The sequence below is a fragment of the Salvelinus sp. IW2-2015 genome, linkage group LG18 (assembly GCF_002910315.2).
Source record: "Salvelinus sp. IW2-2015 linkage group LG18, ASM291031v2, whole genome shotgun sequence".
NCBI lineage: Eukaryota > Metazoa > Chordata > Actinopteri > Salmoniformes > Salmonidae > Salvelinus > Salvelinus sp. IW2-2015.
Genome location: NC_036858.1, coordinates 1,386,258 through 1,402,288, shown reverse-complemented (window position 1 = coordinate 1,402,288; position 16,031 = coordinate 1,386,258). Strand labels below are relative to the sequence as shown.

At 43.6% G+C, this 16,031-nt stretch overlaps 1 protein-coding gene across 1 annotated transcript in view; it reads left to right on the top strand.

Annotated features, from left to right (window-relative positions):
* mboat1 (membrane bound O-acyltransferase domain containing 1) overlaps window positions 1–14,917 on the top strand; it is an 18,228-nt gene extending 3,311 nt beyond the window's left edge. Inside the window, 13 exon segments of the mRNA XM_070448231.1 lie at window positions 38–116; window positions 1,044–1,061; window positions 6,528–6,583; window positions 6,726–6,780; window positions 8,467–8,659; window positions 9,217–9,409; window positions 11,073–11,176; window positions 11,279–11,306; window positions 11,309–11,341; window positions 11,973–12,083; window positions 12,086–12,108; window positions 13,647–13,798; window positions 14,650–14,917. Of these exon segments, the coding sequence (XP_070304332.1) occupies window positions 38–116; window positions 1,044–1,061; window positions 6,528–6,583; window positions 6,726–6,780; window positions 8,467–8,659; window positions 9,217–9,409; window positions 11,073–11,176; window positions 11,279–11,306; window positions 11,309–11,341; window positions 11,973–12,083; window positions 12,086–12,108; window positions 13,647–13,798; window positions 14,650–14,827 (1,223 nt within the window). The 3' untranslated portion in view covers window positions 14,828–14,917.
* The last annotated feature ends 1,114 nt before the right edge of the window (window positions 14,918–16,031 follow it).

The window sequence follows — 16,031 nt, the reverse complement described above, 5'->3', positions numbered from 1 at the left end:
ACCCCTTCTCAATCTGAATTAAACGTTTCCCCTCCAGGTTATACTATGAGCATGGCCTTGTTCTCCAATCTGATTAAACGTTTCCCCTCCCAGGTATACTATGATCATGGCCTGTTTCTCAATCTGAATTAAATGTTTTCCCTTCCAGTGTACTATGAGTCATGGCCTTGTTCTCAATCTGAATTAAATGTTTCTCCAGGTAATACTATATCATGGCCGTGTTCTCAATCTGAATAAACGTCCCTTCCAGTTATACTATGATCATGGCCGTGTTCTCAATCTGGTGGGGGAAAAAATTAAACGTTTTTCCCCTCCAGGTATTACTATGATCATGGCCTTGTCTCATCTGAAATTAAAACGTTTCCCCTCGCAGGGATTATACTATATCCATGGCCGTTCTCAATCTGAATTAAACGTTTCCCCTCCAGGTTATACTATGATCATGGCCTTGTTCTCAATCTGAATTAAATGTTTCCCCTCCAGGTATATACTATGATCATGCCTGTTCTCAATCTGAATTAAATGTTTTCCCCTCCAGTTACCTATGATCACAATGGCCTGTGTTCTCGCAATCTGGAATTTACAAGCGTTTCCCTCATATACTGATGATCATGGCCGTTTCCAATCTGAATTAAAGATGTTTTCCCCTCCGAGGTATTACTATGATCATGGCCTGTTTCTCAATCTTATTAAATGTTCCTCCAGGTTTATACTATGATCATGGCCATGTCTTCTTCAATCTGAATTAAATTTGTGTTCCCTTCCAGTATACTATTGATCATGGCCGTGTTCTCAATCTGAACTTAAAACGTTTCCCTGTCCAGGCATTACTATGCATCATGGTCCGGTGTCTCAATCTGAATTAACGTTTCCCCTCCAGGTATTATACTATGATCATGGTGGCCTTGTTCTCAATCTGAATTAAAGATGTTTCCCTCCAGTATACTAATGATTCATGTCCGTCCAGCTACCTCCGGGTGTTTTTTCAGAGTGTAGCATGTAGTTAGGTCTTCATCTTATTTTAACTTATGGGAAGCCTCTCAATCAGTGGACTTCTCTGGGTAAGTTTATCCATGTTGTTTCTCTGCGATAAGACCGGTTTTTTTTTTTTTTTTTTTTTTACTGCATGTTCCTCCAGGACTGTCGTTTTTCCTCCAGCCACTATTATTGATGTGTCTCGGTTGCTGATATTTATTTTATCTGTCTTGACTCTGACAACGAGGGACTCTCATTCTTCCGAGACCAACGGAGTAAAAAAAGAAACTCCTAATATCAGCTTCCATTCAGTCGGCGCATAAAACTACTTCACCAGGTATAATGTACTTGTTCATTGACCACAGTAATATTCTTATCGCCTGTTGAAACCTGGCTTCTTAACTTTACTCCTTTACGTTCATACTGTCCTTTACTTTCGTTGTAAAATGTCTCACACCATTTGTTGCGCTTGTCAGAGTTTCTCTTGATTGGCTGTTAGTGAAAGATGGTTTGGTATTAAGTTGTAAATGATAAGATCTACTATTTAGTAAGGGGGACCGGGCCGGGGAAATTGTATGAAAGATCACTAATTAGTAGTGAGACCGGGGGATCGGAAGTAAATTGTTATGGAAAGATCTTATATTTGGATTTTCTTTAGTTAATGGCTGTGTGTTCTGTCGATTTTGCCCGATCGTGGTAATCCGTCTCTTCATGTCCCTCTTTTTCTATTTCTCTATTGTTGAAACATCTACTCTATTGCCTTAGTCAAAGGGGATTTGTCCCATGGGGTTTCGTCCCTTTGTATACGGGTTGCCGGAGGCAAGCCGCGTATTTAATCCTACTCCATTTTTGACCGGTCCACTCGCGATTGTCTCGGCGCGTGTAACGTAATCTTGCTCACGCTTTTATTTAGTGTGTTTGCCCTTGGTTCTCGCTCTGTTTTCACCTCGTGGTATAGTATATGCATTGTGTGCTCCCGTCCTCCTACCGCCTGCGGCTCATCCATTTCTCTTTGCCTGCGTCCTTTAACTCCTTGGCCGCTTCGGCGTAGTTACGGCCGGTCCTATTGTGATTGCAGTCTTACGATCTAGTGTTTTTGTGTCCTGATGTTGGTGCCGTTGTGCTGTGCCGTTCTTCGTCGCTTCTTGTTTTCGCGTTTTATTTTATTATTTTTGTGACCGGTTTTTTTATTTGTTCGGTACGTGTCGTGTTCTATCGTCGTGTTTTTTTTCTTTTGTGTTTTTGCTGCAGTTTTGTCATTTTCTTTGCTGCGGTGTCTTTTTGTGTTCTTAAATGTTGGTCAATCCTGGTGGCGCCGGGTGTAAGTGTTTTGGGTGTGGTGGTATACCCTCAGCGGTATCCCGGTCGTAGGGCGTAAATTAGTTCGCTCCTATGCCCGGGACCTCCGGCTTTTTACATTCAATCTAAAGCGGTTACCTCTTCGACGTCCTTTGTAGCCTTCCCCACCGCCGCGCTTCCGCTGTCGGTATCCGTCCCCTCCCCGTACGCGTCCGGTTTTCGGTCGTTTCGCCTGCCTTTCTCCGTATCGCGGGCTAGTGCCTCCCCTGTGTCACCGTGGCTCGCGCCACGCTCTTTTCTGCGTTTGTCCTCTTCCTCAGCTCGTATCTCCGTTCCGTTTGCTACTCACTGCGCTTGTGAGCATTTATTTGGTTTCTGGCGTGTAACGCTCTGGCGCTCCGTGCTGTCTAACTTCCCTGTCCTGCTATCTTTCTTTCTTGTCTCATTGTATTGGTGGTTGTTGTCTTTCACCTCTCTGGCTCTCTTCTCCATCGTGTACTTCGCCGTGCCTTTACGCGTATTTCTGTGTTTCGTCGCCGAGTTGACTGATCATTCTCTCTCGCTTCTCTTTATCCAGCGCGCGCCGGTTTTTTAAAACATTTATGTGTCGCCTTCAGTTCCTGTATTTCATTCCGAAGTATTCTGTGTTTCTCTGTTTCTTCGTTCGTTTTTATTGCTTGTAGCTTCTTACTCGCAGAACGTTACAACACTGCACTCCCGCTCGTTTCTTCCTGCTTACCCTCGCGTCCCTTTCGCTCCCTCTACGCCGTTACCCGCCCAGCCCCGCCTGTAGGCAGCTCACGTCGTGGTTGTCGGCCGTGCACCCGTTTCAGGCACTTTGCCCTTTGAGTGTCTCCTCCCGGACCTCCCCTCTGGCCTCCTTACGCCTCGCTTGTCTGAGTCGGACAGGCCCCCCTGCCCGACCTCCGCTCTAGGCGTTGTACGCCGCCCCTCTGCGGTCTTTGCGCCCCTCGTCCTGTAATTGTATGATAAGCTTATTGTGTTTCCTCCACTTTATTAGTTAAGAGCTGTGTATGTCTTTCGTAACTCCTGTTTCGTCCTTCTATGACGACCTGGTCGGCTCGTCTTGGTAACTATTTCTCCCTCATCTATCTCCTGTTAACTCCTTATCATGTTTTTATTCTATCCAAAGTTCCATTCTTCTTTTTCTTTTACTTGTAAATCACATGATCTTTTCCTTATTATTCTTCTCTATCCCCCGCGCTTATTCTCTTCTCTACACTGTCACCTCACCTGCTAACCCACTCCTCACAATCCCCCACCCCCCCTCCTCATTTCTATTCCCTTGGTTCTTTTTTTTTTAAGCATCTATGTCTTCTCTCCTTTCTTTTGTAATCTATGTCTTATTGTTTCTTTTTCAGCACCACTGTTCGCTTGTTCGGTCTACTTTCTTCCGAGTGTCAGCCAGCGTGGGGTTAGGGGCGGGTAAAAGTGAAAATGGAAAGGATCACTATTAGTCTAAGGGGGAGACCGGAGGGTGGGGTAAATTGAATTGGAAGATCACTATTTAGTAAGGGAGACCGGGGGTAAATTGAATGAAAGATCACTATATTAAGTCACAGGGGGACCGGGGTAAATTGTATGAAAGCGATCACTATTAGTAAGGGGAGACCCGGGTAAATGTTAACGGTCTTTGTATCTATTATAGATACTGTTTGGGTTAGTGTCATTGTAGATGGCTGCTTCTATTTGTCCTCAACATGCTGTTGTTTTCCACCATACTGAATGTATAAACCACATGTTGGTTTCACCACCTACTGAATGTATAAAGAGCGCAAACATGTTGTTTTCACCACCATTACTGCAATGTATAAAACCACATGTTGTTTTCACCCCATACTGAATGTATAAAACCACATGTTGTTTTCACCACCATACTGAAATTATAAAACCACATGTGTTTTCACCACCATAACTGAATGTATAAAACCACATGTTGTTTTCACCACCATACTGAATGTATAAAACCACATGTTGTTGTTCACCACCATACTGAATGTATTAAAACCACATGTTGTTTTCACCCCATACTGAATGTATAAAACCACATGTTTGGTTTTCACCGCCATACTGAATGTATTAAACCACATGTTGTTTTCACCGCGCATGACTGAATGTATAAAACCACATGTTGTTTTCACACCATACTGAATTATAACCACATGTTGTTTCACCACCATACTGAAGTATAAAACCACATGTTGTTTTCACCACCCATACTGAATGTTATAAAACCACATGTTGTTTTCACGCCTACTGAATGTATAAAACCACATTGTTGTTTCACCCCATACTGAATGTATAAAACCACATGTTGTTTTCCACCACCATACTGAATGTATAAACCACATGTTGTTTCACCGCCATACTGAATGTTATAAAACCACATGTTGTTTTCACCACCATACTGAATGTATAAAACCACATGTTGTTTTCACCACCATACTGAATGTATAAAACCACATGTTGTTCTGAAATATGGACACAGAAATACTGGACATTTTCAACTCTTATAATGGCGGCGATTTGACAAAATTACTATCATGGTCTTGAATCGGACTCTCATTGTTCTGGTCATGACTTGGTCCCGGACCCCTAATCCCCCCCTCCCGGTCTCGGTCTTGACTCGGTCTCGATTGGCTCCGTCTTTGATCTTGAACACAACACTGATTATGGAATTATGTAACGATGAGAGATATTTCTGTGACCTGAATTCTGAAATAGTTTGTGTGTATTGAGGTTTTCACGGAATGTGTTTTTACATGGTACAGAATACAGATAAGGGTCTGCATTAGAGCTTCCTCAGTCCATACTGAATCAGCTGACTCACTGCTTCTATCTGCACAGTGACAACAGCACTATCCTTCTTTAACCTCTGTTTTTCTATATTTGTATGTCTTACTAGATTAATTTCTTTGTTCCCACCTCTCTCTTGCACACTTTCTCTTTCTCTCTCTCTCTCGCCTTCATGTTGAATCTGCCACTCCCCTCTGGTTAGTTTCTGTCTGTTATCTGCAGGTTTTCTTGGTTCTTGCAGAGATTGTGAAGCGCTGCCCGAAACAAATAATACAGCTGATAAAACAGTTTAACTGTTTAACTGTACCTGCCGCTGCCATGCTTGCTATACTATTGCTATTCTTTGCCAATGCTATTGCTAATTATGCTATTATATGCTATGCTAATTATGCTTTTCCTAACCCTAATCAATGCTAACCTTCGCTAACAAACTGTGCTTTCTCTGCAGACTGCAGGCAGGCAGAATGGTGAATGAGCTGAATCACACTGTACTGCTGTTGACTGGATAGACAGCACCATCACTGGGATCTGATGCTCCATTCACGTCCGTTGCTCTGCTTTTTCTCAGTCCATCTGGCTACTATCAGCCCTGTTTCTCACTGTGCCTGCTTATAGTATAACATCCAATCTCATACACTTTGAAATACAGTGTTAACACATTGTGATATTCTATCGTGATGTCATGTAAAACACCTGGTTGTTTTAGATGGGTTCTAGAATCAATCAGCACAGTAGTGATGTCATGTAGGTTACATCTGGTTGTTTTAGATGGGTTCTAGAATCAATCAGCACAGTAGTGATGTCATGTAAAACATCTGGTTGTTTTAGATGGGTTCTAGAATCAATTTCTGGCTCCCGAGTGGCGCAGCGGTCTAAGGCACTTGCATCACAGTGCTAGAGGCCTCACTACAGACCCTGGTTCGATCCCGGTCATCCTGGTTAGGGTTTGGCCTGTGTAGGCCGTCATTTGTAAATAATAATTTGTTCTTAACTGACTCGCCTAGTTAAATATATATATTTTAAGATCAGCATGGTAGTGTTGTTATGTAGGTTAATTGCCGTTCCCTAATAGTGTGTCTGTGTGTCACATTCTCTGATGCCAGCGTTCTTGACCTGACAATGACAATCAGTGTCTGTTGACTACGGCTCACGTAACACAACCATACAATGGACATGCACACACACACACACTCTCTGTAAGTGCATGCCATGCTCTCACACAGAGCGTGTGTGTGTTCCTGCATGTGGCACACCAACAAAGAGGTTATTCTATGTGAACGTCTGAATGAAAAGCACCAAAGAATGAGTGATAATTTATTCCTCATGTACAGTTAGGCTTTATGAAATGCCGTGTCACATTCCATTTCTGTCCTTGTTAATGTCCTCAGTGAGCGTTTTTAACTTTCTAAACTAAATACTGTGTTTCCTCCCTTCAGGCCGTTGATGATAATTACCCAGAAAACCACTATGTTAGCTTTCCAAATGCATGATGGTAAGGAATGTCCAGGGGATCGTAAGGGAACCTCTTCTTCTTCTTCTTCTTCTTACCACATCCTGTGGTTTGTCTTTGTTCTTTTGATGTTTGGGTTGAAAAAACGATATCTCTCTTATCCTTACGTCTCCACGGTTTCCAGGTATGTGTAAAAAGCGGGAGGACCTCACGTCTGATCAGAGGCTCCATGCTGTAGAGTATGTATTCATTACGGTATATACATTTAACTTACATATACATTCATGCCTTGCAGTGCGTTGGCTCAGTGTTGATGAACAGAAAAATAGGTTATGTAGACTTCTGAAATCTACAGCATGACATGAAATCTACCCTCCACATCTACTGTACACGTCTGCCGTCCACATCTACCGTCCACATCTACCGTACACATCTGCCGTCCACGTCTACCGTCCACGTCTACCGTCCACATCTACCGTCCACATCTGCCGTACACATCTACCGCACACATCTACCGCACACATCTACCGCACACATCTACCGTCCACATCTACCGTCCACATCTACCGTCCACATCTGCCGTCCACGTCTACCGTCCACGTCTACCGTCCACATCTACCGTACACATCTGCCGTCCACGTCTACCGTCCACATCTACCGTACACATCTGCCGTCCACGTCTACCGTCCACGTCTCCGTCCACATCTACCGTCCACATCTACCGCACACATCTACCGTCCACATCTACCGCACACATCTACCGTACACATCTACCGTACACATCTACCGCACACATCTACCGCACACATCTGCCGTCCACATCTGCCGTCCACATCTGCCGTCCACGTCTACCGTACACATCTACGCACACATCTACCGGCCACATCTACCGTGCACATCTACCGTGCACATCTACCGCCCACATCTACCGCCCACATCTACATCTAAAGTAATCCTTCTAACCCCCCCCCCTTAAAAGAGTTAGATGCACTATTGTAAAGTGGTTGTTCCACTGGATATCATAAGGTGAATGCACATTGGTGCATTTTGCACCAATTTGTAAGTCGCTCTGGATAAGAGCGTCTGCTAAATGACTTAAATGTAAATGTAATGTACCGTCCACATCTACCGTACACATCTACCGTACACATCTACCGTACACATCTACCGTCCACATCTACCATACACATATGCCGCGCACATCTACCGTACACATCTACCGTCCACATCTACCGTGCACATCTACCGTCCACATCTACCGTCCACATCTACCGTCCCACATCTACCGTACACATCTACCGTACACATCTACCGTCCACACTACCGTCCACATCTACCGTCCACATCTACCGTCCACATCTGCGCCCAAATCTACCTCCACATCTACCGTCCACATCTACCGCACACATCTACCGCCCACATCTACCGTTCACATCTACCGCCACACTTACCGTTCACATCTGCCGTACACATCTGCCGTCCACAAATTACATTGATATTAACTACTTGTCTGTGCAAGTCTTCTCACTCAAAGTAGATAGATAGCCTAGAATGACATTGATGTTGTCAGGAGAAAACAATTCATTTTTTACAATGACAGCCTAGGAACAGTGGGTTAACTGCCTTGTTCATTGGCAGAACGACATATTTTTACCTTGTCAGCTCGGGGATTCAATCTAGCAACCTTTCGGTTACTGGCCCATCACTCTAACCACTAGGCTACCTGCCGCAAAGGATGATCAATCAATGTCCCTTCTCTTTCCTATCCTCTACATTCAGCTCCAATACATCATTGATAGAATACATAAGTTAACCAAGCTCTGTCTCTCTGTCTCTCTCTGTCTCTGTCTCTCTCTCTGTCTCTCTCTCTGTCTCTCTCAGATTACAGTCTCCAATGTCTCTTTCTCCCTCTCTTCTACCTCCAGCTCCAAGCCGTCTCTGATAGAATACCTGAGCTACAACCTGAACTTCCTCAGTATCCTGGTGGGACCCTGCAGTCACTATAAGGACTACATAGACTTTATAGAGGGGAGACACGTTCAGAGGAGGCTGAGGAGGCTGTCAGCGTCCAACACTGGACAGAATGGATATGATAAAGTCCCAGAGCCCTCACCTATGGTAAGACTGGGTACAAGTAGAGTCATGTTAGTCCCAGAGCCCTCACCTATGGTAAGACTGGGTACAAGGTAGAGTCATGTTAGTCCCAGAGCCCTCCCCTATGGTAAGACTGGGTACAAGTAGAGTCATGTTAGTCCCAGAGCCCTCCCCTATGGTAAGACTGGGTACAAGGTAGAGTCATGTTAGTCCCAGAGCCCTCCACTATGGTAAGACTGGATACAAGGTAGAGCCATGTTAGTCCCAGAGCCCTCACTTATGGTAAGGATGGGTACAAGTAGAGTCATGTTAGTCCCAGAGCCCTCAGCTATGGTAAGACTGGGTACAAGTGGAGTCATGTAAAGAAGTACCTTCTTTCAGAAACTCTATTGCCATTACGTTTCTCTTATAGGTGTATAATAACAATGTAATTACATTACGAACAACATAGCAGCATATTATCAGGGGTTTATTGCAAAATAAGATGTGTTTTAAATGACTTACCTGGCTCAATGAAGGCAATTATAAAGTAGTTTCCCTGATGACCATGAACGATCTGACTCTCTCCCTCTGGTTTTCAGGCTGCTGTCACACGTAAACTGCTGATCTGTGGTGTGTGCATGGTCTTGTTCCTGACCCTCACCAAAGCGTTCCCCGTCACATATAACGTTGACAGCCATTTCGTCAACGAGGCACCTTTCCTAAGCAGACTGACGTATGCCTTCTTCTCTATACAAGCTGCTAGACCCAAGTTCTACTTCGCATGGACTTTAGGTGAGGCTTTACCTACCCAGTGTAGTGTTGGCTATTGGAAAGGTCATTCATTCAGGCTTTACCTACCCAGTGTAGTGTTGGCTATTGGAAAGTTCATTCCATTCATATTGGGGAAAGTTCATTCATTCATATTGGAGAAAGTTCATTCATTCATTATGTTTGGGGAAAGTTCATTTATTCATTAATACTGGGGAAAGTTAATCCATTCATTACTACTGGGAATGTTCATTCATTCATTACTATTGGGGAAAGTTAATTAATTAATTACTATCGGGGAAAGTTAATTCATTCATTACTATTGGGGAAAGTTAATTCATTAATTACTATCGGGAAAGTTAATTCATTCATTAATACTGGGGAAAGTTAATTCATTCATTACTATTGGGGAAAGTTCATTCATTCATTACTACTGGGAAAGTTCATTCATTCATTAATACTGGGGAAAGTTCATCATTCATTACTATTGGGGAAAGTTCATTCATTCATTCATAATGGGGAAAGTTCATTCATTCATTACTATTGGGGAAAGTTCATTCATTCATTACTATTGGGGAAAGTTCATTCATTCATATTGGGGAAAGTTCATTTATTCATATTGGGAAAGTTCATTCATTCTTTCATATTGGGGAAAGTTCATTAATTCATTCATATTGGGGAAAGTTCATTCATTCATTCATAATGGGGAAAGTTCATTCATTCATTACTATTGGGGAAAGTTCATTCATTCATTACTATTGGGGAAGTTCATTCATTCTTAATACTGGGGAAAGTTCATTCATTACTATTGGGAAAGTTCATTCATTCATTCATAATGGGGAAAGTTCATTCATCATTAATACTGGGGAAAGTTCATTCATTCATTACTATTGGGGAAAGTTCATTCATTCATTAATACTGGGGAAAGTTCATTCATTCATTAATACTGGGGAAAGTTCATTCATTCATTCATAATGGGGAAAGTTCATTCATTCATTCATACTGGGAAAGTTCATTCATTCATTACTATTGGGGAAAGTTCATTCATTCATTACTATTGGGAAAGTTCATTCATTCATTCATATTGGGGAAGTTCATTCATTCATTCATATTGGGGAAAGTTCATTCATTCATTCATAATGGGGAAAGTTCATTCATTCATTACTATTGGGGAAAGTTCATTCATTCATTACTATTGGGGAAAGTTCATTCATTCATTACTATTGGGGAAGTTCATTCATTCTAAACTGGGGAAAGTTCATTCATTCATTCATAATGGGGAAGTTCATTCATTCATTAATACTGGGGAAAGTTCATTCATCATTACTATTGGGGAAAGTTCATTCATTCATTAATACTGGGGAAAGTTCATTCATTCATTCTAAATGGGGAAAGTTCATTCATTCATTCATACTGGGGAAAGTTCATTCATTAATTACTATTGGGGAAAGTTCATTCATTCATTACTATTGGGGAAGTTCATTCATTCATTCATAATGGGGAAAGTTTCATTCATTCATTCATAATGGGGAAAGTTCATTCATTCATTCATAATGGGGTAAAGTTCATTTCATTCATTCATAATGGGGAAGTTCATTCATTCATTACTATGGGAAAGTTCATTCATTCATTACTATTGGGGAAAGTTCATTCATTCATCCATTCATGTGTTTGTTTGTCCCAACAGCGGATGCCATCAACAACGCAGCAGGTTATGGTTTTAAAGGTGTGGATGAAGCTGGACAGGTATCCTGGGACCTCATCTCCAACATCAGCATCTGGGGGATTGAGGTACGTTTGGAAACAAACAAAAAAACACTTTTTGAACTTTTAGCTTTGCAGAATTATTGAAAATGACTGAAGTTTAATATTGAACTCTATCCTTTTTTGCAGACAGCAACTAGTTTCAAGAAGTTCATAGATCATGGAATATTCAGACTGGTGTTTGGCTCAAAACGTAAGTATTAATTCTTCCAAGATATTCCACCAAGATAATGTCCACATATGCATAACATTAGTACAAAACCAATTTTCTGTACATTCATGAATGTTTATTTTATTCTGTTAACTGCATAACAATATATCTGACCCAGGTCTGGATATATCTCCTCTCTTCAGTGTGTTACGCTCCCCGTTACCCACAGCCCTGACCTTCATCCTGTCTCCTCTCTCTTCAGTGTGTTACGCTCCCCGTTACCCCACAGCCCTGACTTCATCCTGTCTCCTCTCTCTTCAGTGTGTTACGCTCCCCGTTACCCACAGTCCTGACCTTCACCCTGTTCCTCCTCTCTCTTCAGTGTGTACGCTCCCCGTTACCCCACAGCCCTGACCTTCATCCTGTCTCCTCTCTCTTCAGTGTGTTACGCTCCCCGTTACCCACAGTCCTGACCTTCATCCTGTCTCCTCTCTCTTCATGTGTTACGCTCCCCGTTACCCACAGCCCTGACCTTCACCCTGTCTCCTCTCTCTTCAGTGTGTTACGCTCCCGTTACCCCACACCCCTGACCTTCATCCTGTCTCCTCTCTCTTCATGTGTGTTACGCTCCCGTTACCCACAGCCCTGACCTTCATCCTGTCTCTCTCTCTTCAGTGTGTGTTTACGACCGTGCTCCCCGTTACCCCACAGCCCTGACCTTCATCCTGTCAGCTCTATGGCATGGAGTTTACCCCGGATACTACTTCACCTTTATTACTGCTATACCATCACACTGGCAGCGAGAGCTGTGAGTACCATTATTACTGCTATACCATCACACTGCAGCGAGAGCTGTGAGTACCATTATTACTGCTATACCCATCACACTGGCAGTGTTGTGAGTACCATTATTATGCTATACCCATCACACTGGGCGTAGGCACGAGAGCTGTGAGTACCATTATTACTGCTGTACCCATCACACTGGCAGTGCTGTGAGTACCATTATTACTGCTTACCCATCACACTGGCAGCTAGAGCTGTGAGTACCATTTACTGCTGTACCCATCACACTGGCAGTGAGAGCTGTGAGTACCTTTTATTACTGCTGTACCCATCACACTGGCAGCGAGAGCTGTGAGTACCATTATTACTGCTGTACCCATCACATTGACAGCGAGAGCTGTGAGTACCATTATTACTGCTGTACCCATCACACTGGCAGCGAGAGCTGTGAGTACCATTATTACTGCTGTACCCATCACACTGACAGCGAGAGCTGTGAGTACCATTATTTACTGCTGTAACCCATCACACTGGCAGTGCTGTGAGTACCATTATTACTCATACCCATCACACTGGCAGTGAGAGCTGTGAGTACCATTATTACTGCTATACCCATCACACTGGCAGCGAGAGCTGTGAGTACCATTATTACTGCTGTACCCATCACACTGGCAGAGATGTGAGTACCATTATTACTGCTGTACCCATCACACTGGCAGATAGCGCTGTGAGTACCATTATTACTGCTATACCCATCCACACTGGCAGAGATGTGAGTACATTATTATCGCTGTACCCATCACACTGACAGATAGAGCTGTGAGTACCATTATTACCATGTACCCATCACCACTGACAGAGCTGTGAGTACCATTTATTGCTGTACCCATCACACTGAAAGACAGAGCTGTGAGTACATTATTATACTACTGTACCATCACACTGGCAGATAGAGATGTGAGTACCATTATTACTGTGTACCCATCACACTGACAGAGCTGTGAGTACATTATTACCGCTGTACCCATCACCTGAACAGCAAGAGCTGTGAGTACCAGTATTACTACCGTACAATCACACTGGCAGATAGAGCTGTGAGCACCATTATCACTGCTGTACCCATCACACTGACATAGATGTGAGTACCATTATTACCGCTGTACCCATCACACTGACAGATAGAGCTGTGAGTACTTTATTACTGCTATACCCATTGCACTGGCAGAGCTGTGAGTACCATTATTACTGCTGTACCCATCACACTGACAGAGCTGTGAGTACCATTATTACTGCTGTACCCATCACACTGACAGACAGAGATGTGAAGTACCATTATGACTGCTGTACCCATCACAACTGGCAGACAGAGCTGTGAGTCTCTGTTCTTGTCTGTCTCTCGCTGTCTTTCTCTCGCTGTCTTTCTCTCGCTCTCTTTCTCTCGCTGTCTTCCTCACTCACTCTCTCACTTACACACACAGTACTCACCTCACGTGTCTCATCACCTCAGCCTCACCAGGGCCGTACGTCACCGTGTTTCCTCTCCTGTCTCCCACACCGCAGGTCCGTAAGAACGTCCGTCAGTATTTCCTGTCCTCTTATCCTGTGAAGCTTGTCTATGACGTGGTGACCTGGGCCGCTACTCAGCTGTGTATCTGCTACACCGTCATGCCCTTCCTACTGCTGGCAGTAGAAACATAGCATGCGTACTACAGGTGAACATTCATTTAAGTTTATTTCCTACTGGTCAAATTGTGTCTCTTTTAACGATGATGGTCGTATGTAGCCTGGTCCCTGATCTGGATGTGCTATCATGTCAACTTCTTTGGCATTGACAAGAGTGTAATGTTAGCACAAACAGACTGGTACCCAGGCTAGGTCGTATGTGTACATTTATTAGATTAGTGTTCTATTATCTTATAAGCCTGGACAACAATGTTCCTCAGTTGTCTTTATGGAGGACAAGTGTGTCATCTCTACCGTCAGTTGTCTTTATGGAGGACAAGTGTGTCATCTCTACCGTCAGTTGTCTTATGGAGGACAAGTGTGTCATCTCTACCGTCAGTTTGTCTTTATGGAGCAAGTGTGTCATCTCTACCGTCAGTTGTCCTTATGGAGGACAGTGTGTCATCTTACTTGAGTTGTCTTTATGGAGGACAAGTGTGTCATCTCTACCGTCAGTTGTCTTTATGGAGGACAAGTGTGTCATCTCTACCGTCAGTTGTCTTCATGGAGGACAAGTGTGTCATCTCTACTGTCAGTTGTTTTATGGAGGACAAGTGTGTCATCTCTACCGTCAGTTGTCTTTATGGAGGACAAGTGTGTCATCTCTACCGTCAGTTGTCTTTATGGAGGACAAGTGTGTCATCTCTACCGTCAGTGTCTTTATGGGGGACAAGTGTGTCATCTCTACCGTCAGTTTGTCTTTATGGAGGACAGTGTGTCATCTCACCGTCAGTTGTCTTTATGGAGGACAAGTGTGTCCTCTCTACCTTTCTCTTATTTTGTCCGTCTTTGTTGTTTTTGTTTCTGTAGCATTTCATCTTCATCTTCTTCCCCCCTGTAGGTCAATGTACTTCCACATTCACATCATCAGTATTCTGACTGTGATTGTACTGAGCCAGAGCCACAAACCAAGAGGCAGCAGTAGAGCAACAACGGCAACCAAGCCTGGACCGTACGATCCTCATCCCCAGGCCCAGCCTCAGCTCCAGCCCTCAACAAACAACGTGAAAAGAAAGTGAAGTGTCCCTCTGTGTGTGGAGGCAGCCAGACCTGAATGGGCCACTGGGTCAGACAAAGACGTCTCTGTGTGTCCACAACAAAGAGAGAGCTCAGCGNCAAGAGAGAGAATAACTCCAGTCCTCTATAAGCCCAACAGTGTTTATAACTCCAGTCCTCAGTAGCCCCAACAGTGTTTTATAACTCGGAGTCCTCAGTAACCCAACAGTGTTTATAACTCCCAGTCCTCTAGTACCCCACATGTTTATAACTCCAGTCCTCTCGTACCCCCCAGTGTGTTATAACTCCAGTCCTCCTGTACCCCAACAGTGTTTACTAACTCCAGTCCTCTAGATAGCCCCAACAGTGTTTTATAACTACAGTCCTCTAGTACCCCAACAGTGTTTATAACTCCAGTCCCTCCAGTAACCCCCAACAAGTGTTTATATCACTCCAGTCCTCTAGTACCCCCAACAGTGTTTATAACTCCAGTTCCTCAGTACCCCAACAGTGTTTATAATCTCCAGTCCTCCTAGTCCACCCAACAGTGTTTATAACCAGTCCTCCAGTATCCACAACAGTGTTTATAACTCAGCCTAGCCCCCAAGTCATTAAACGGTCTCAGCCCCAACAGTGTTTTAAACTCCAGTCCTCCAGTACCCCCAACAGTGTTTATAACTCCAGTCTCTAGTACCCCAACAGGTTTATAACTCCAGTCCCTCTAGTACTCCCAACAGTGTTGTAAACTCATGTCCTCCAGTTACCCCAAAGTGTTTATAACTCAGTCATCCTAGTACCCCCAACAGTGTGTTCATAAATCAGTCCTCTAGTAACCCCACAGTGTTTATAATCTCAAGTCCCCTTAGTACCCCCAACAGTGTTATATAACTCCAGTCACTCCAGTACCCCCAACAGTGTTTATAATCTCAGTCCTTATGTACCCCAACAGTGTTTATAACTCCAGTCCTCTCAGTACGCCCAAGTACAGTGTATATCCCCAACATAGTTCTCCACTCCTCCAGACCCAACAGTGTTTAAACTCCAGTCAATCTCCAGTACCCCAACAGTGTTTATAACTACCAGTCCTTCTAGTACCCCACATGGTGTTTATAACCTAGTCATCTCAGTACCCAACAGTGTGTTAACTCCAGTCCTCCATACCCCCACAGTGTTTATACTCAGTCCTCGTTGTACCCCCAACAGTGTTGTATTAACTCAGTTCCCTCC